Source organism: Paroedura picta, chromosome 11, assembly GCF_049243985.1.
Source record: "Paroedura picta isolate Pp20150507F chromosome 11, Ppicta_v3.0, whole genome shotgun sequence".
NCBI lineage: Eukaryota > Metazoa > Chordata > Lepidosauria > Squamata > Gekkonidae > Paroedura > Paroedura picta.
This window is the reverse complement of record NC_135379.1, coordinates 46667558-46683600: the sequence shown is the minus strand read 5'-3', so window position 1 is coordinate 46683600 and position 16043 is coordinate 46667558. Positions and strand designations below refer to the sequence as shown.

The 16043-nt window shown below is 46.1% G+C and overlaps 1 protein-coding gene across 1 annotated transcript in view; it reads right to left on the bottom strand.

Annotated features, from left to right (window-relative positions):
• Positions 1–6558: 6558 nt before the first annotated feature.
• DCLK3 (doublecortin like kinase 3) overlaps positions 6559–16043 on the bottom strand; it is a 31059-nt gene continuing 21574 nt past the window's right edge. The window contains exons 3-5 of the mRNA XM_077303610.1: positions 13239–13371; positions 11188–11355; positions 6559–10213 (exon numbers count right to left, since the gene is read on the bottom strand). Coding sequence (XP_077159725.1) covers positions 10017–10213; positions 11188–11355; positions 13239–13371 — 498 coding nt within the window. The 3' untranslated portion in view covers positions 6559–10016. The remainder of the gene's footprint in view (positions 10214–11187; positions 11356–13238; positions 13372–16043) is intronic.

Sequence of the window (16043 nt, the reverse complement as noted above, 5' to 3'; positions counted from 1 at the left end):
CCTTCCCTTTCCTCTCCCCACAACAGACACCCTGTGAGGTAGGTGAAGCTGAGAGAGCCCTGATATCACTGCTCGATCAGAACAGTTTTATCAGTGCCGTGGCGAGCCCAAGGTCACCCAGCTGGTTGCATGTGGGGGAGTGCAGAATCAAACCCGGCATGCCAGATTAGAAGTCCGCACTCCTAACCACTACACCAAACTGGCTCTGAAAAGAGGGTAGCCACAGTTAGATGACATTTAAAGAGAAGGCTTACAGTCGCCTTCCCTTTCCTCTCACCACAACAGACACCCTGTGAGGGAGGTTGTTCCCTATACACACACATCATAAAATTAGGGGGGGGGGAAACAGCAAGGACCTTTGGTTAACCTAAGGGCTCACAGATGGTTCTTCACAGCCCCAAGATGGTGGTCAAAGACCAGTGATGTAGCCAAATCCAGTTGGCTGCATGCCAGGCTGGCGTCACCCTTTTGCCTGCATCAGAAACAGAAGAGAAACTTAATAAAAACAAGAGGGAGAAAAATACCTCCAAAGCAGCAATAGATGAAGAGCGGGAAGGGCGGAGAACACAAGGGGAGGAGGAGAGGGAGAGCGAATTCTCATAATTACAAAGGTCTTCATGAAGAATTTCACCCCAGGCTCAAGCTTTGCTTTCTCTTGGAAAATTTATTCAGAGGAGATTTTATAAAGATAAAAACTCATCACAGTCAAACAAATACACAACTGGGGAAAGCAAGTGATTCCCTTTTCCCTTTGCAAATACTACCATCTGCTGGACAGAACTTCCAACGGAGAACAAATGCTGGAAACTAGCAGACATTAGAATTAATTTTTAAAAATGAATTCAGGGCTTGTTTCCTTACATGTGAGGCAAAAATGACAAGACAGACGCAACAAGGAAGCATATCTTCTTGCTCTTTATTATTTATTTATTTATTTAGATTTTTATACCACCCTTCCCTACGGCTCTGGGCGGTTTGCAGAAAACATTTTGGAACATTTACATGGAACAATAACATACCATAACATACCAACAACAATAACATACCAACTAGAACCAGAACAGTATTTCGACAACAATAACTTTGACGCTCCCTTGATGGGTTCGACCTCTTAGTCTTTCTCACGGAGACTCCAGGTATATCATCCAGTATCAAACATGCAGTCCAAAAGCATGGTAGCACGAGATAGCTGATGAAAGGTTCCATTGCATCAGAGACGATACATTAAGCCACACAGCAAACAGGATTACAGAATAGGGAACAGCTTCGCTGTATTGTATAAAAAGTAAGACCTAGGTGGGCAGAAAGTGGGCGGGGCCAGCCTGATATTTGGACCAATGGGAAGGCCCACCTCTCTGCCCGACCCGGGCAATCTGGAAACACTGTCTGCCCCTGACCACAGCAGGGAGAGGAGGTCAGTAGAGCTGCTGAGGGGGGTGAGAACAGAGGCTTCGACAGGCCATGCCAGCCCCTTTCACCTCAGGGCTGTTCTAACTGTCACATCCAACATCTTCCCTCACTTTGCCTCAGACCACTGACAGAGCTGGCTGGTGGCTGGTGGCGGGGTGCTGGTTGCTACGGGCTGGAACAGCCGCTTTGCCAGCTGAATCACACAACCTTACACACGTACACAAAGAGCTTCTTAGAGTTGGTTCTCAGAAAGGAAAGGAAAGGAAAGGAAAGGAAAGGAAAGGAAAGGAAAGGAAAGGAAAGGAAAGGAAAGGAAAGGAAAGGAAAGGAAAGGAAAGGAAAGGAAAGGAAAGGAAAGGAAAGGAAAGGAAAGGAAAGGAAAGGAAAGGAAAGGACAGGTGGCGAGTTGCCCATGATCCAGATACGAACTCCACACAGATCTATGTGAGTGCACGTAAACCTTCTAATGCACATATTGTATGTGCCCCTTTCTCATAAAGCAGGTTTTTTCTACTTTTTGACTGTGAAGGAGCCCCTGAAATAATTTTTCAGGCTTCAAGGAACCTCAGCAGTGTTGTCAGCTGGCCATTCCTCACTGCCGCCAGCCCCAGAAGGAGACGGAGAGACAGGAGGCATCTTAAGGTAGGAATAGGCATGCCGGCACCGAAACCATGAGAGCACTCACTTGTGCTCAGGAGAGCCATGGAAGTGGCTAGTTCCCTATCTTATGGCCAAACCCAAGAAGGGAAAGCTGCGGGCCCCCTCCAGAGCTCCAGCGGACCTCTGGGGGTCCACAGACCCATGGTTGGGATTTCCTGCCATAAAGTCTCACCTCTGGCTGGGTTGCAGAAACCTTGTTGATTATTAATTAATGTGTCAGTTTGTGCATGTTCAGGTATGTAAACAGGCTGCCATAGCAGCTCTTTCCAGGATCCCTTGCTTTCTAGGTGTTGAAGGCTGTCTACCCCTGGTCCGAGCATTTACGCCTATAGGCGTCTCCCATCATGTCTCCCAGCCTCCATTATTTGCCCATAGATCATCAAAGAATCTGGGGCCCCAGTTCAGCCAGCTAGCAGCCTCCTCCTCCCATGCTGGAGAGATTTCCCAGCACTGCCTCCTGCAGATGCCTTCCGTCAGTCCTCGGAGTATTCCCAGTGACAGTTTTGCAGGCACTTAACAATAAATGTCAATGAGTTCCTGGCCCAGACAAATCTTTATTCAATTATTTATATGGCGAGGCGATGGCAGTTTTGTGTCTTCTAAAGTTTGCGTGTGTGTGTATGTGCATGCACGTATGTGTGTTTTCTCCCTCTGTCTCCCATTTAGGGAATGAGAATCCCCAAGGCAAGAAGTGTGGCTTATTAGACGGTTTGTGCTGAACTCCTTTCCCCCAAAAGCCTCGGCAGAAATAACTAGCAAACGGCGAGGGGCATGCTAAGTACGCAAGAGAAAACATTCTTTTATCTGCCTCACTAAAGATTTGTTAGGCTGTTTACGATGCTGACATTAACGCCATCTTGGGGGGGAAAGCAAAGGCCGCTGGCCTAATTCTGAACACTTCGCTCATTTCGGCTCAGGTGCCGCTTCAGATTTATATTTGTTTAAACGTTGGCATGATTAGTCAAATCCAAGCAGAGCATCCATAAGCCAGGCTCCAAGCAGTCCTTTTGTGGGAAGAGCACGACGATGACGCCCTAGCCCCACCATTCAAGTAACGTCTCAGGTGTTAAGCAGGATCTCCACACACACAATTCACCACTTCATTCACACACAAAAAGGAGAGGCAGGCTTCCCGTGCAGCCAGGTTGGGCCAATCACAGTTCTCTCAGAGCTCTCTCAGCCTCACAGGGTATCTATTGTGAGGAGAGGAAGGGAAGACGATTTGTAAGCTGCTTTGTGATTCCTTCGGGTAGTAAAAAGTGGGGTACCCAGTTCCTCTCCCTATGGCAGCTTCTAGCCCAAATGGCTTTTGTAGATATGGATCCCATAGTCTTTTATGAATTGTGGAAGGAGACCCCCTTCCCTCCTTTTACTCCAGTAGAAAAGCTAGTTGACACCAACTCACTATACATTTCTACCTGGACAAGGTTGAAATACCATCACTGGAGGAAGATCATCAAGTAACTTAAATTTCAAAATAAAACAGAAGATGTTTTAATTAAATTAAACTTGGGGAAAGCTTTGTTTTGGGGTAGTCAAACTGCGGCCCTCCAGATGTCCATGGACTACATTTCCCATGAGCCCCTGCCAGCAAATGCTGTATTATATAAATACTGGCAGGGGCTCATGGGAATTGTAGTCCATGGACATCTGGAGGGCCGCAGTTTGACTACCCCAGAAGCTTGATTCAGCAGATCTGATTGGCTAGATGCCCCTTTCTTACACCACACATGTAGGACTGTCTTCAAAAGCATCCCAAACAGAGGCATGAGATGTATCGCTCAAAGCAAGCAATATGTGGTCTGTACTTCCCTGCTGGTCCCTCCAAGCAGGATGAAGCTTGGTGAGAGGCAGGAAGTCTCTTCATTTCTCCATCTGGCTATGCATCTTGTACAACTTTACCCTACCCAGCCAGCCGCTACACTGTCATCAAGGCTGAGAAAATGGAGAAGTCCCACCTGTGAACCCAAAACAGCCCCAGATCTTCTCTTGACCTTGTCCTTAAACTGATACTGCTTTGAGTGGGGGTGTTGGACTAGCTGGCCTATATGGCCCCTTCCAACTCTATGGTTCTATAAATCAAGGGAAAGACAGCAACCAAATCAGGCAATCAGGCAACAAAGCCAAGTTGGAGAGGGAATTAAGGGACAGGTACAAGGAAAGGGTTTCTTAACCACTCTGGTTTCTTAACCTTTTGTGCACTCGGAGTTAAATAGCCTAAGAGAATGACAGGGTCCCTTCTGGGCTGCAAGTCATGCAAAGAATATTGTTGAACTGATCACAAGCAAAGTCTTCTCCTCCTGTAGGGCAGTGGTACCCAACCTTTTTATCACCGGGGACCGGTCAACGCTTGACAATTTTACTGAGGAGGGGGTAGTCTTTTGCCGAGGGACGTTGCCGCCACCGCCTGAGCCCCTGCTCCACTTGCTTTCCCGCCAGAGCCCCTAACTTCCTGCCACCCACTAGGGGGCGCTGCCAGCAGCAGCTGCGCAATGCCACGCCAAGGGGGAGCCCCAGCCATGGCGGCCGCCAGAGAACACCAAAAGTGAACTGGTGGCAGAGTGGCAGGGCAGCCCCCAAGGCAGCACCCGGGGAGGAGGACGAGGAAAAGCCACGAACCGGTACCAGTCCCCGGACTGGGGGTTGGGGACCACTGCTGTAGGGCATGAAAAAAAATCACAATAGGCTGTTTCTTGGAGGCCAACAGAATGCAGCCTGAAATCCAGACTGACTGGAGATCTGAATTTGAGAATGTGCATTCAGCTCTTCCATCTCTGACCTTTAAAACTACACCTGCATCCTTGAGATGGGTATCTGAAGCAGCACTTCCTAAAATGAGTGGTGAGTTTTTATGAATCATTCATAGGTCTGAAAACGTTGAGAAGCAAGCAACGTCTATGGCACGCTTTAATCAAACGTGGGTGAAAGGTCAGGCTGAACCAGCGGTCAATATCAGGGGAAGGTCTGGGTCACTATGCCCTGTTATTGGCCCTGCAGAGGTCCTGGTTGGTTGCTGCGTGAGACAGAAGGCTGGACTAGATGGACCACTGGTCTGATCCAGCTGAGCGCTTCTTATGACTTGCCGTACAGAATTAAACAGAACTGGATTTCTTACACACTGTGTAGAAGCAGAAGCTGTACTTCTTAGAATGTGACACAAACTAGAAGCAAAAGTCTGAGTGACTTACCATTGGGTGGAAGTCTGAGCAGAAGTCTGTGTGCAAATCATGGTAACCTGTGTGTTTTCAATGCTGAAAGTGATACTAGATCAGGGGTGGCCAAACTATGGCTCTCTAGATGTTCATGGACTACAATTACAATTACCATAAGCCCCTGAATACCATAAGCCAGTGGTCCCCAACCTGCGGGCTGCGGCCCGGCGCCGGGCCGCAAAGGCCATGGCGCCGGGCCGCGGTTCCCACTCCCCGCCCCCCCTGCAGTAAAAAACTTCCCTGGCCGCAAGCTTGCAGCCCAGGAAGCTTCTTACTGCGGGAGGGCGGGGAGAGGGAATCAGGGCCGGGCCGCGCCCGTGCAGGCTGTGCTCGCGTGGCTCGATCCGCAGGCACAGCCTGCGGGCACGGCCCAATGCGTGGGCGTGGCCCGCGCGGGCGCGGCCCGATGCCCTGCCGGTCCCCAGCCTAATAAAGGTTGGGGACCACTGCCATAAGCCCTTGAAATTGTAGTCCATGGACATCTGGAGAGCCACAGTTTGTCCGGAACCGTATTATTTGTAATCTGGGCAGCAAGATTACTCGCATCTGCCCTAGCTTCTCTCTAAAATAGGAGGCAGAGTCCCAGGGGTGAAAGGAACTTAATCCTGCTTTACATAATTGTTGCTTAAAAACGTCTCTGTCTCCAGTCTTGCCTCCTGATTCTGCCAGGCAGTCAAATCATGAACTCAGATGCAAAATACAAATTCCCCATTACTAGTTTTAGACAGGAATAGGCTACACACCTCTTGTAGCGCAGGGTGGTAAGGCAGCCAACATGCTGTCTGAAGCTCTGTCCATGAGGCTGGGAGTTCAATCCCAGCAGCCAGCTCAAGGTCGACTCAGCCTTCCATCCTTCCGAGGTCGGTAAAATGAGTACCCAGCTTGCTGGGGGGTAAACGGTAATGACTGGGGAAGGCACTGGCAAGGCTACCCTGTATTGAGTCTGCCAAGAAAACACTAGTGGGCTCCAAACACTTGTTTGGAGCCCAAAGTAGATGCGATGGGATCAGCCCATTTGTCCCATTTCTATGGGAGTGGGTGGATGGGATGGGAGCAGCCCAACCTGTTGTTAGCTCCGATGCATAACTTTAAATAATTATGCCATTAAAAGTGGCTGAGAAAACAAATCAGGGGAATGGATGATGAAATCAGCATTGCTTTAGGAACACATAGTCCATTTCATGTCTCCTACACAAGCCGAAGTACATTTCTGGCTACTATACCTGCCTATTAGTTCCTCCCACCCCAAGACAGTATTTTATTAAACAGAGCCAAAGACATTCCTGAGGTTTTTATTTAATTCATTCTGTTCATTGGTATTACAAATCAGCCATTTAAAAAAATGCAGAAACCAAGCTGGCAAATTGTCAGTTCCAATACACTAGTTCTGCAGCATGAACAGCCATCTTTGGTCCTGCATTGAGCAGCAAGTTGGACTAGATGGCCTGTATGGCCCCTCCCAACTCTATGATTCTATTCTATCCCACCACCTACCATGCAGAATGCAGCGTGGTTTCTCATTCATCCTTTCCTAAGAAGCAAGCAAAGGTCAGCAAGAACTGAACTTTCTGTTGTGAGAACAAGGAATTTTAAATGCTCGATTTCTGTTTCTCATAGGGAGCATCATCCAGTTTTGTTTTGTTCTTAAACCGAGGGTGTGCACTATTTGCCTATCAGCCTGCTGCTTCCCACCAGATGCCAGGGCAAGGTCTGGACCATTTGCAGCCATGACCAAATCTTGACTAGAGAGCAAAAAGGCCAGCAGCAAAAGATGGAGAATCTGGAGTGAGGGAAGATCTGGAGTGATAATCAGGCTGGACAGAAGCCCAGATTTAACTGTACTGAGACTGTTCTTGGGAGGACGAGGAAGAGGAACAGAGCTTATACCCCAAAGTGGCTTACAAACACCTTTCCCTTCCTCTCCCCACAACAGACACCCTGAGAAGTAGGTGGGGCAGAGACCTCTGAGAGAATTGCTCTGCAAGAACAGCCCTAAGAGAATTGTGACTGGCCCAGGGTCCCCCAGCAGGCTGCATGTGGAGGAGCAGGAAATCAAACCCAGTTCTCTAGATTAGAGTCTGTCACTCTTAACTGCTACACCACACTGGCTCCCCATTTCCTACCAATAGCAGGGGCCTGTCCATAGTGTGCATGATAACTTCCCTAGGTGCAGTCCCAGCCTTTAACTACAAGGTTCCTGATTCAAGCTCAAAAAGTTATGCACAAGCACGAAGTTAGCAATCCCTCCCCATCTTGTGAGCTGTTCACAACAGCAGCTTAGTTAAGCATGATGTCCTAAAGAAAGGATTCAAACTTAAGCTTTGATTTCCTATTCTTGGAAGCAACGTACAAAGTTATCCCTCCTGTACATAAGATCACAGGATAAACCTGTCTACTGCTTGGCTAATCCAAGAGAGACCTTTCTCAAATCCTCACCTTTTATACTAAATTTTTGTTTGTTTTTTTAAGATCCATCTTGGTAGTACAATGGCCTCTTATTGTTTCCTCATTTTCCCTTACCTTCTTAGAATATACATCGAAATATACTAGAAACAAGACTCCACATGGACTATACAAAATACATACAAGGTGTATCTACCCCCCTCCATTCTTGATCAATAAAAACCTAGCAGGTTTTTCAACTTTACAATCAAAACAGACCACCAAGAGCAAATTCAGCAGCCAGGATTCCAAGAACCATACAACTCATTCTGTACATGACAAGTAAAGCCACCAAATCCTGCTCCCAATGTCATAGCAAACAACTTTGAAACGACACTTTGGAAATCTTGTTGGTCTGCTACTGGACTTGAATCTTGCTAATATAGAATCCTATAGCTCTAAATCCAAAATCCCACTGGCCACTGGTTATACCCAGGCATCCAGATTGACTTCCAGGGACTCTTCTGTTCCTGGCCAAAGCTGACAACAGACAAAATGAAATATTGAGAGACTTCACAAGGAGTTGGCCGAGGCCCTTAGAGTTTTTCAGAACATTTAAGATCTAATATTTTAGGTGCCTGAGCAGGAACAAAGCATAGTCCTACTCTGCAATAAGGAGATAAGGAGAATGTGTTTGGGACTAAACTAACTCTAAAGTTAGCGGAGTTGCTAAACAGCAGGGTCACAGTGCATATTTCACCAAGCGGGTCAAGCCCTCTTCCGTCCTGCATTGAGAATGTCAATGATACACAAAATGCTTGACAGATCGTACCCAGAGGGTACTTGTTAATGGTTCAGCATCCTCTTGGAAAAGAGTGACAAGTGGAGTGCCCCAGGGATCTGTCCCGGGGCCTGTGTTGTTCAACATATTTATAAATTATTTCGATGAGGGATTGGAGGGATTAATACTTATTAAATTTGTAGATGATACTAAACTGGGAGGGGTAGCAAACACAACAGAAGACAGAATCAGAATACAGGATGATCTTGACAGGTTTGAGAAGTGGGCTAAACTGAATAAAATGAAGTTCAGTGTGGTTTGAGAAGTGGGCTAAACTGAATAAAATGAAGTTCAGTGTGGACAAATGTAAAGTTCTGCTTTTAGATAGGAAAAACAAAATACATCAATATAGGATGGGGGAGACTTGTCTTGGTAGTAGCATGTGCAAAAAGGATCTAGGAGTCTTAGTAGACCATACATTGAACATGAGTCAGCAGTGTGACTTGGTGGCTAAAAAGGCAAATGGCATTTTGGGCTGTATCAAACAGAATATTGTGTCCAGATCACGGGAGGTGATGGTACTGTTTTATTCTGCTCTGGTTTGGCCTCACTTAAAGAGGGTTTGAACAGTTGAAGAGGGATGTAGACAAGCTGGAGCGTATCCATAGGAGGGCAACAAAGATGGTGAGGGGTTTGGAGACCAAGACGTATGAGGAAAGGTTGGGGGGAGCTTGGTCTGTTTAGACTGGAGAGGAGATGACTGAGAGGAGATCTGATAGCCATCTTCAAGTATTTAAAAAGGTGCCATATAGAGCAGGGGTAGTCAACCTGTGGTCCTCCAGATGTCCATGGACTACAATTCCCAACATTTGCTGGCAGGGGCTCATGGGAATTGTGGTCCATGAACATCTGGAAGACCACAGGTTGACTACCCCTGATATAGAGGATGGAGCAGAGTTGTTCTTTCTTGCCCCGGAGAGAACCAATGGGATGAAATTAATTCAAAAGAAATTCCATCTAAACATCCAGAAGAAGTTCCTGACAGAGCGGTTTCTCAATGGAAGAGGCTTCCTCAAGAGATGGTGGACTCTCCATCTTTGGAAATTCTTAAAGGCTGGGTAGCCCTCTGACGGAGAGGCTGAATCTGTGAAGGTTCAAGGGGATGGCAGGTGACAGTGGATGAGTGATAGGGTTGTGAGTGTCCTGTATAGGGCAGGGGGTTGGACTAGATGACCCATGAGGTCCCTTACAACTTGACTGTTATGTGATTCTATGATTCTAACGAAAAGGACGACGAGTCAACCGTCTTGCCCTGCCCTCCAGATTTCTGTCAAGCTATTTAAAAACAAAAGAATGCAGCATATATGTTTCTATTCACACGAATGTTTAATACTAGCCTTCTGACACCACAGAGAGCCAATCAGGGCTTTGCATAGTTGGCTTCCACTTCCAAACAGCTGAGCTCAATCTTTAAAAGAAGATTCTACATCTGAACAGAAAATGAAAACCCAGGGAAGGTGCATTTGCTCAGCGGACTCGTTGTCCACATGGCAGCTGTTTGGACATGCTCCTTATGCAACTTCACTGGTTGCTTCTTTCTTGCGCTGGCTCCGAAAGTGGCGTTCCAGGTTGAGAGTCACCTCCCTCTGCAGATTCCTGCTGCTGTTTTTTCCAGCCGTCTGGATCCACGGGTGCTGGAGAACCTGCTGCGCGGTGTAACGCTTTTGAGGATCCACCACAAGGAGCTTGCTTATCAGGTCTTTTGCGGCTGTTTGGTACAAATACAAGAGGAGGGATTAACATGGGTTAGTTTTGAAAAAAAAGATCCTTAAACTGGAAAGACATAGTAAAACGTAACCCAACAGAACATGGCAGGGCTATTTTGGGCTGCGATCGGGGCTCGGGGGCTTATATGGTCCCAAAAAGTTAGAGATGGTGCCTATACAGATAAAGGCTTGCAGATACATCACATGAGACATTTCCCATTTCCATCCCAATAGTTACATTAGCATCGTTCAAACTTAAATATTTAAGCCAATGCTAATTATCAGAGTGAGTTCTAGCAAATCTTCATTGATAATGTGGGGGGGGGCAGTTTCACAAAAGCAGCATAGGGCACCCTAACTTCAGTATAGTTCATACTGAATTCTGTGACAGAAGAGCATCATCTTACATTAGATTACATAGCTTCTTCTATCACATGTTTTTCAAGCGTATATTTTCAGCCTAGAAACAATGAAAATCAGACTCTCAGAATGCCATAGAAATACCAAAATGTTACATAGGCTGCTACACACGCCAGATTTACTCCACCCTGGCTCTCAGATGGGAGCAAGGCTTTTTGGAGCATCTTCATTTCATTGCCTTGCATTAGTGCTCCTTACACGGTTTCCTGTGATTTGCGCTGACGTTTCCAGAAACATCAGAGACCAAGCAGACCTTCCGACAGTGTAAACAGGAATGTGCAGATTTCACCATCCCCCACACAGCAACAATGTCCACCACCATCAGGTTTTTTGACAGCTTCAAAAAAAACAGTACAGCTATAGCACTAAAGCACAGTAACGCTATATCGACCTAGCGCTACTTTTTTTTAACCAGGAAAAAAATTCTCCAGATCTCCAGATTGTTGTGAGAACTTTTTTCTGCAGTCTCAGTGGTAAAAAGTCAAAAACACATGGACACAGCCATTGGTACAATCACCAGGTCAGAGGGATACGTACAATCAGGCTATAAACTTACCGGCTGAAATGTTGTCCCAGTATGGTGAGAGAAATTCATAGTGGCCAAGCTGTATGATTTGGAACAGCTCCTCTTGATCTCGTTCGTGACTCCGGAAGGGAGGGAAACCACAAAGCAAAATGTAGAGGATTACGCCAGTAGCCCACATGTCCACTTCTAATCCATAGCCTAAAGGTAAAGAAAAATAAGTCCAGGAACGCTGAGATATACAATTTGTAAAGAACTGCTTATACTGAACCCTAAAAAAACTGGATTCAGATGAGGACTTAGCAATATTTTAAGTGAAATTAAGTCCTAGTCTGAATGATACATGTGCAGTGTGATGTTTGGTAGCCTTGCCAAATCAAGGATTTTGTAAAGATTTCAAGTCCTCTTAGCCTGCAACAATTGGAAGCTTTGACCTATGCTCACAGAGGACCTTTTAGTCTCCATTAGCCACTGATTTGATTCAAAATCATTTGCAGTAAAATGCGGCCGCGACTTACCGCAGCCGCCATTAACAACGCGGCGGGGCGGAGGGATGATGCCACGGGAGCGCTTCTTAATTACAATATAAAGCAGGGGTAGTCAACCTGTTGTCCTCCAGATGTTCATGGACTACAATTCCCATGAGCCCCTGCCAGCGAACGCTGGCAGGGGCTCGTGGGAATTGTAGTCCATGAACGTCTGGAGGACCACAGGTTGACTACCCCTGATGTAAAGTACTCAGACCAGTCGTAGAGGAATGCGGTGGCCTGCCCTACCAGAACAGGCTGCAGAGGCTGGGCATCGAGGTGGTCCTCCCGCGGCACTGATTATATATCTAGGGGGCAATGATTTGCCAAGGACCAAGCGAGTGCAGTTGAAAATATCAATCTTATCTGACTTAGCTGTGCTGTGCCAGAGACTGCCAGGGACTACATTGATCTGGTCCTGCATGGTGAAGCAGAGGACATGGCGAGGTGCTGTGGCAGTGAAGTGCGTGGATAGATCAGTTCGGAAGATCAACGCCACTGTCAGTTCTTGGATGCTCTGGAACGGGGGTCTTGTGGCACAGCATGGGGACATTGATGCTTCGCGTGCTGCCTTTTACAGGGATGATGGGGTGAATTTGTCTCCGTGGGGGATGGACGTTTGGCTACATACGATCAGGGCAATGTTGCTCGATTGGTTAAAGGGGGTTGTGTTGGTGGGAACAGGGCCAGAGGGGCCTGTTCTGGTGGCGGCAGACAAGGGAAAGGAACCTGAACAGGGAGGAATGGAGCAGAGGGAGATCCATTGGCGCCCCTGACTGGGGGGCCTCAGAAAGAGGCAATGGCATCGAAAGTGGCCAACCTGGATGGGTAGGTCCAAAACATTCAATGTCAGGTTGGCTGGAAAGGGCTGAGGGAGGTCCATGCCTCCTGAAGCTTTCCAGGTACCTTTGGTTAAGCAAGCTCAATGGCAAGGGATCACGTGCCCCAGCAGGGCTATCCAGGGTGCCATTTGAGCAGCTTATGGGTCGGCTGACCCAAGTTGGGTTCAGGTTCCTTTCCCCTTGTTAGCCAACACGTGTTATTTGTTTAAATAAAGCTGTGGCCTGTTTGCCAATTTAATCATTGTTGTGAGAATCATCATTGAGCCCGACTGCCCCCCTGCAAGTTAATGGACACTATCCAGCTGCCCGAGTGTCTATTGTTCTCTTTCAAAGTTTTAGTAACTAGTACAGTCACTCTCTCTCTCACTGCTCCCTCTCATACACACACATACATAGCTCCTCATGCTTCCACAGGGTGTGTGGCATGCCCCACTTACAAGCATATAGCTTTGCATTGTACTTAAGGCATTGAGGGTCAAAAACAGCCAACGATGGCTTGACTAACTGGATATTTCTCACTGAGTTCCAGTAAATGGGAATCAGACAAAGTCTGGTATTTTCTCCAGTCTGATAAGAGAGGATTCCAGAAATCTTGTTGCATGACATAAAAATTAATGACTTTCACAGTAGATATATGCCAGAGGCAAATATTTATATATTTAAACAATGTACAAAGGTAACTGACAGATATAAATAGTTAAAATTTCATATTCACCATTTTCCGCAAGTATTTCGGGGGCAACATAAGTTGGAGTTCCACACACAGTAAATATAGGCCTGGTCACCTGTTTTGCAAGGCCAAAATCTGCTAGTTTCAACGTTGTTGTTTTATCGGGATTACGCTGAACCTGCACAGAACAAACAGAATACAGATCAAGCTCTCCTGTTTCCAAAATAATTACATATTTATGGAATAACCGCATTTCTATAATAACCCAAGGTGGGACTGTGTAGATCCAATAGCTAATATCTTCAATATCTAATATCCAATACTTTCAGTAACCTGTTGCAAATAATCCTCCCTCAACAGAAGACCTCCAGAGATACAATGTCAAAGAACACTTTTAAAGATCTGAACATGCCAGCATACTGTGCTACCGTTGTATGAATATGAAAATATTTTCTTATTTTATATAGATACAATATATACAGTTGAGTTCAGGATCTGATAAAACAATAAAACAGTATAAAAAAGGGTATGGAAATAAATCATACCTCAGCAAATACCAAGCTCTACAATGTTACAAATATTAACTCAGATGGAATAAATTTGACTCACATTTTCCTTACAGACAATGCAGACAATTATAGCTAATCAAATATTAATGTCCAGTAATAGAAAGACCAATGAATCAGTGTCAGTGTAAAAAATGTGGTTCCAAATACAGAGGACAATCTAAAACATAATGAGAAAGAGCTTCGATGGCAGGTTCTCCACAGATACATAAGCGAAGCGCTAAAGGTACAACTTCCAGAAAATAAGGCCGATGGCATGGTTTGAAAACGCAAAGGGGTAAAAGCCATTCAGAGGACCCCTTTGTGATCTGGGCCCCACATATCTGAAGGACCACCTATCTCCTTATGCCCTCCGCAAAGCAGTACTCTGTGGGTACTAATAGTCTGGTGGTTCCCAGCCTGACCAGCCTGAAGTGTGCCTGACCTCGACCAGGGCCAGGGCCTTTTTGCTCCTGGCCCTCACCTGGTGGAATGAGCTCCTGTATGAGCTCAGGGCCCTGCTGGGCTCTTCCATCAGGCATTTGGTCACAGCTAGAAGAGAATGAATGAATGAATGAATGAATGAATGAATGAATGAATGAATGAATGAATGAATGAATGAATGAGATTTTTTGATGAGCGGTTAACTAAATCATCAGATCTGGAATGCACATTTAAAAATAGCTTAAACAAGGGGAGGAAATTAGATTGTGTACTACTGTAGTAAGTAAACTCCACAGGTGCTAGCAAAGACTTCTCTACATGGTAGATAAGCAACTACAGAGGTCCAGCTATTCCAAGTGTGGTCATAGCTTAGTGGTCCAGAAACTGTTGTTTACAAAAGTTCCTGCATTCAGTACTGGCCATCTCAATTTTTAAAAAGGCATTGAAGAGCAAGGCAGGGTCATACGTCTGCATGGGTTCCAGGCAATCAGCTTCAGCTAGACTAGACAGCACTGGTGCAGATGGACCAATGGTCAGATATGGTGATAGGCAACGTTTAACATGTCGGACCACTTTGCTCAACATGTATGGCTAATTTTTCACCAAAAGTACCAGGGGGGTAAGCTTATTTTTATACCCTGCTTTTCCCCACTGGGGGCTCAAAGCAACTTATCCATCTACCCCTCTTCTTCACAGCAACAGTCCTGTGAGGTAGGATGGAGAGTGTGATACGCCTAAGTCAGTTCCCAGTGAGCTTCCATGGCAAGCCCCTCAGGAGGTGGCAATGCTCTGGGGTCCTGCTTGCCCGGTGGCCATGCCCATCTTCCCATCCTTTTGTTTGCTGGCATGCCAGGTTCTCCACTGGCACATATTGCAGAGTTTTTAAATATTTGCCGCCCCCCAAAATCCCATTACCTGTTCTAAATCAACATTGTATCTTATGATGTACCATGTAACAGCGTTTGTTTGCACACGCATGTGTATCATGCAAATAGGAACACTCTTAGTGACTTAAAAGATGCAGGTTTCTCTCCATGCAGAATAACTGCACGTTTAGAGCCTCTGTATTTTCTTCTGCTATACCTCCTGGCAACGCAAGATGGCAACCCTATACTGTTATTTCAGGGCTTTCATGCAATAGGACCAAGGACATTCCTGAAGCGTTCCTTGGGCCACAGAAAACCAAGGAAACAGAAACAAGTCCAGCTGTTACCGGAGAAATTATTTCCTCTGCACATTCCTTGAAACTCTATACTCTCCTAAGCATTCTATCCGTGTAGGGAGGTAAAGAAAATCTCTTGATTTTTAAAGTATTTCTGATCAGTATTTAACATTAAAACTGAAAAGTTATGGTTCTGTCTCAAGGACATGTACTGTAGATTGCTCTCGCCCTCGTTCCTGTTTCCAGATATCCGGCAAAGCGAGTTATGATTCACAAAAGCTTATGTCCTGGAAAATTGGATTAGTCTGTAAACTGCTACTGCACTTAGATTTTGTTCCACCACTAAAACTGCTATGACCTGAAACTACCCGGGTCCTATAAAATCATAGTCCAGTGGCACCTTTAAGACCAACAAAGATTTATTCAAGGAGTGAGCTGCCTTAGACTAAGAACTCCCTACATCAGGGGTAGTCAACCTGTGGTCCTCCAGATGTCCATGGACTACAGTTCCCATGACCCCCTGCCAGCGTTTGCTGGCAGGGGCTCATGGGAATTGTAGTCCATGGACATCTGGAGGACCACAGGTTGACTACCCCTGCCCTACATGACAGTGGGAATATATAGCAAAAATTAATTCTGTTAACTTAGTAAACTGTGTCACAGCATCCAAATAGAGGCTCCAGAAGCCCTAACTTCTCT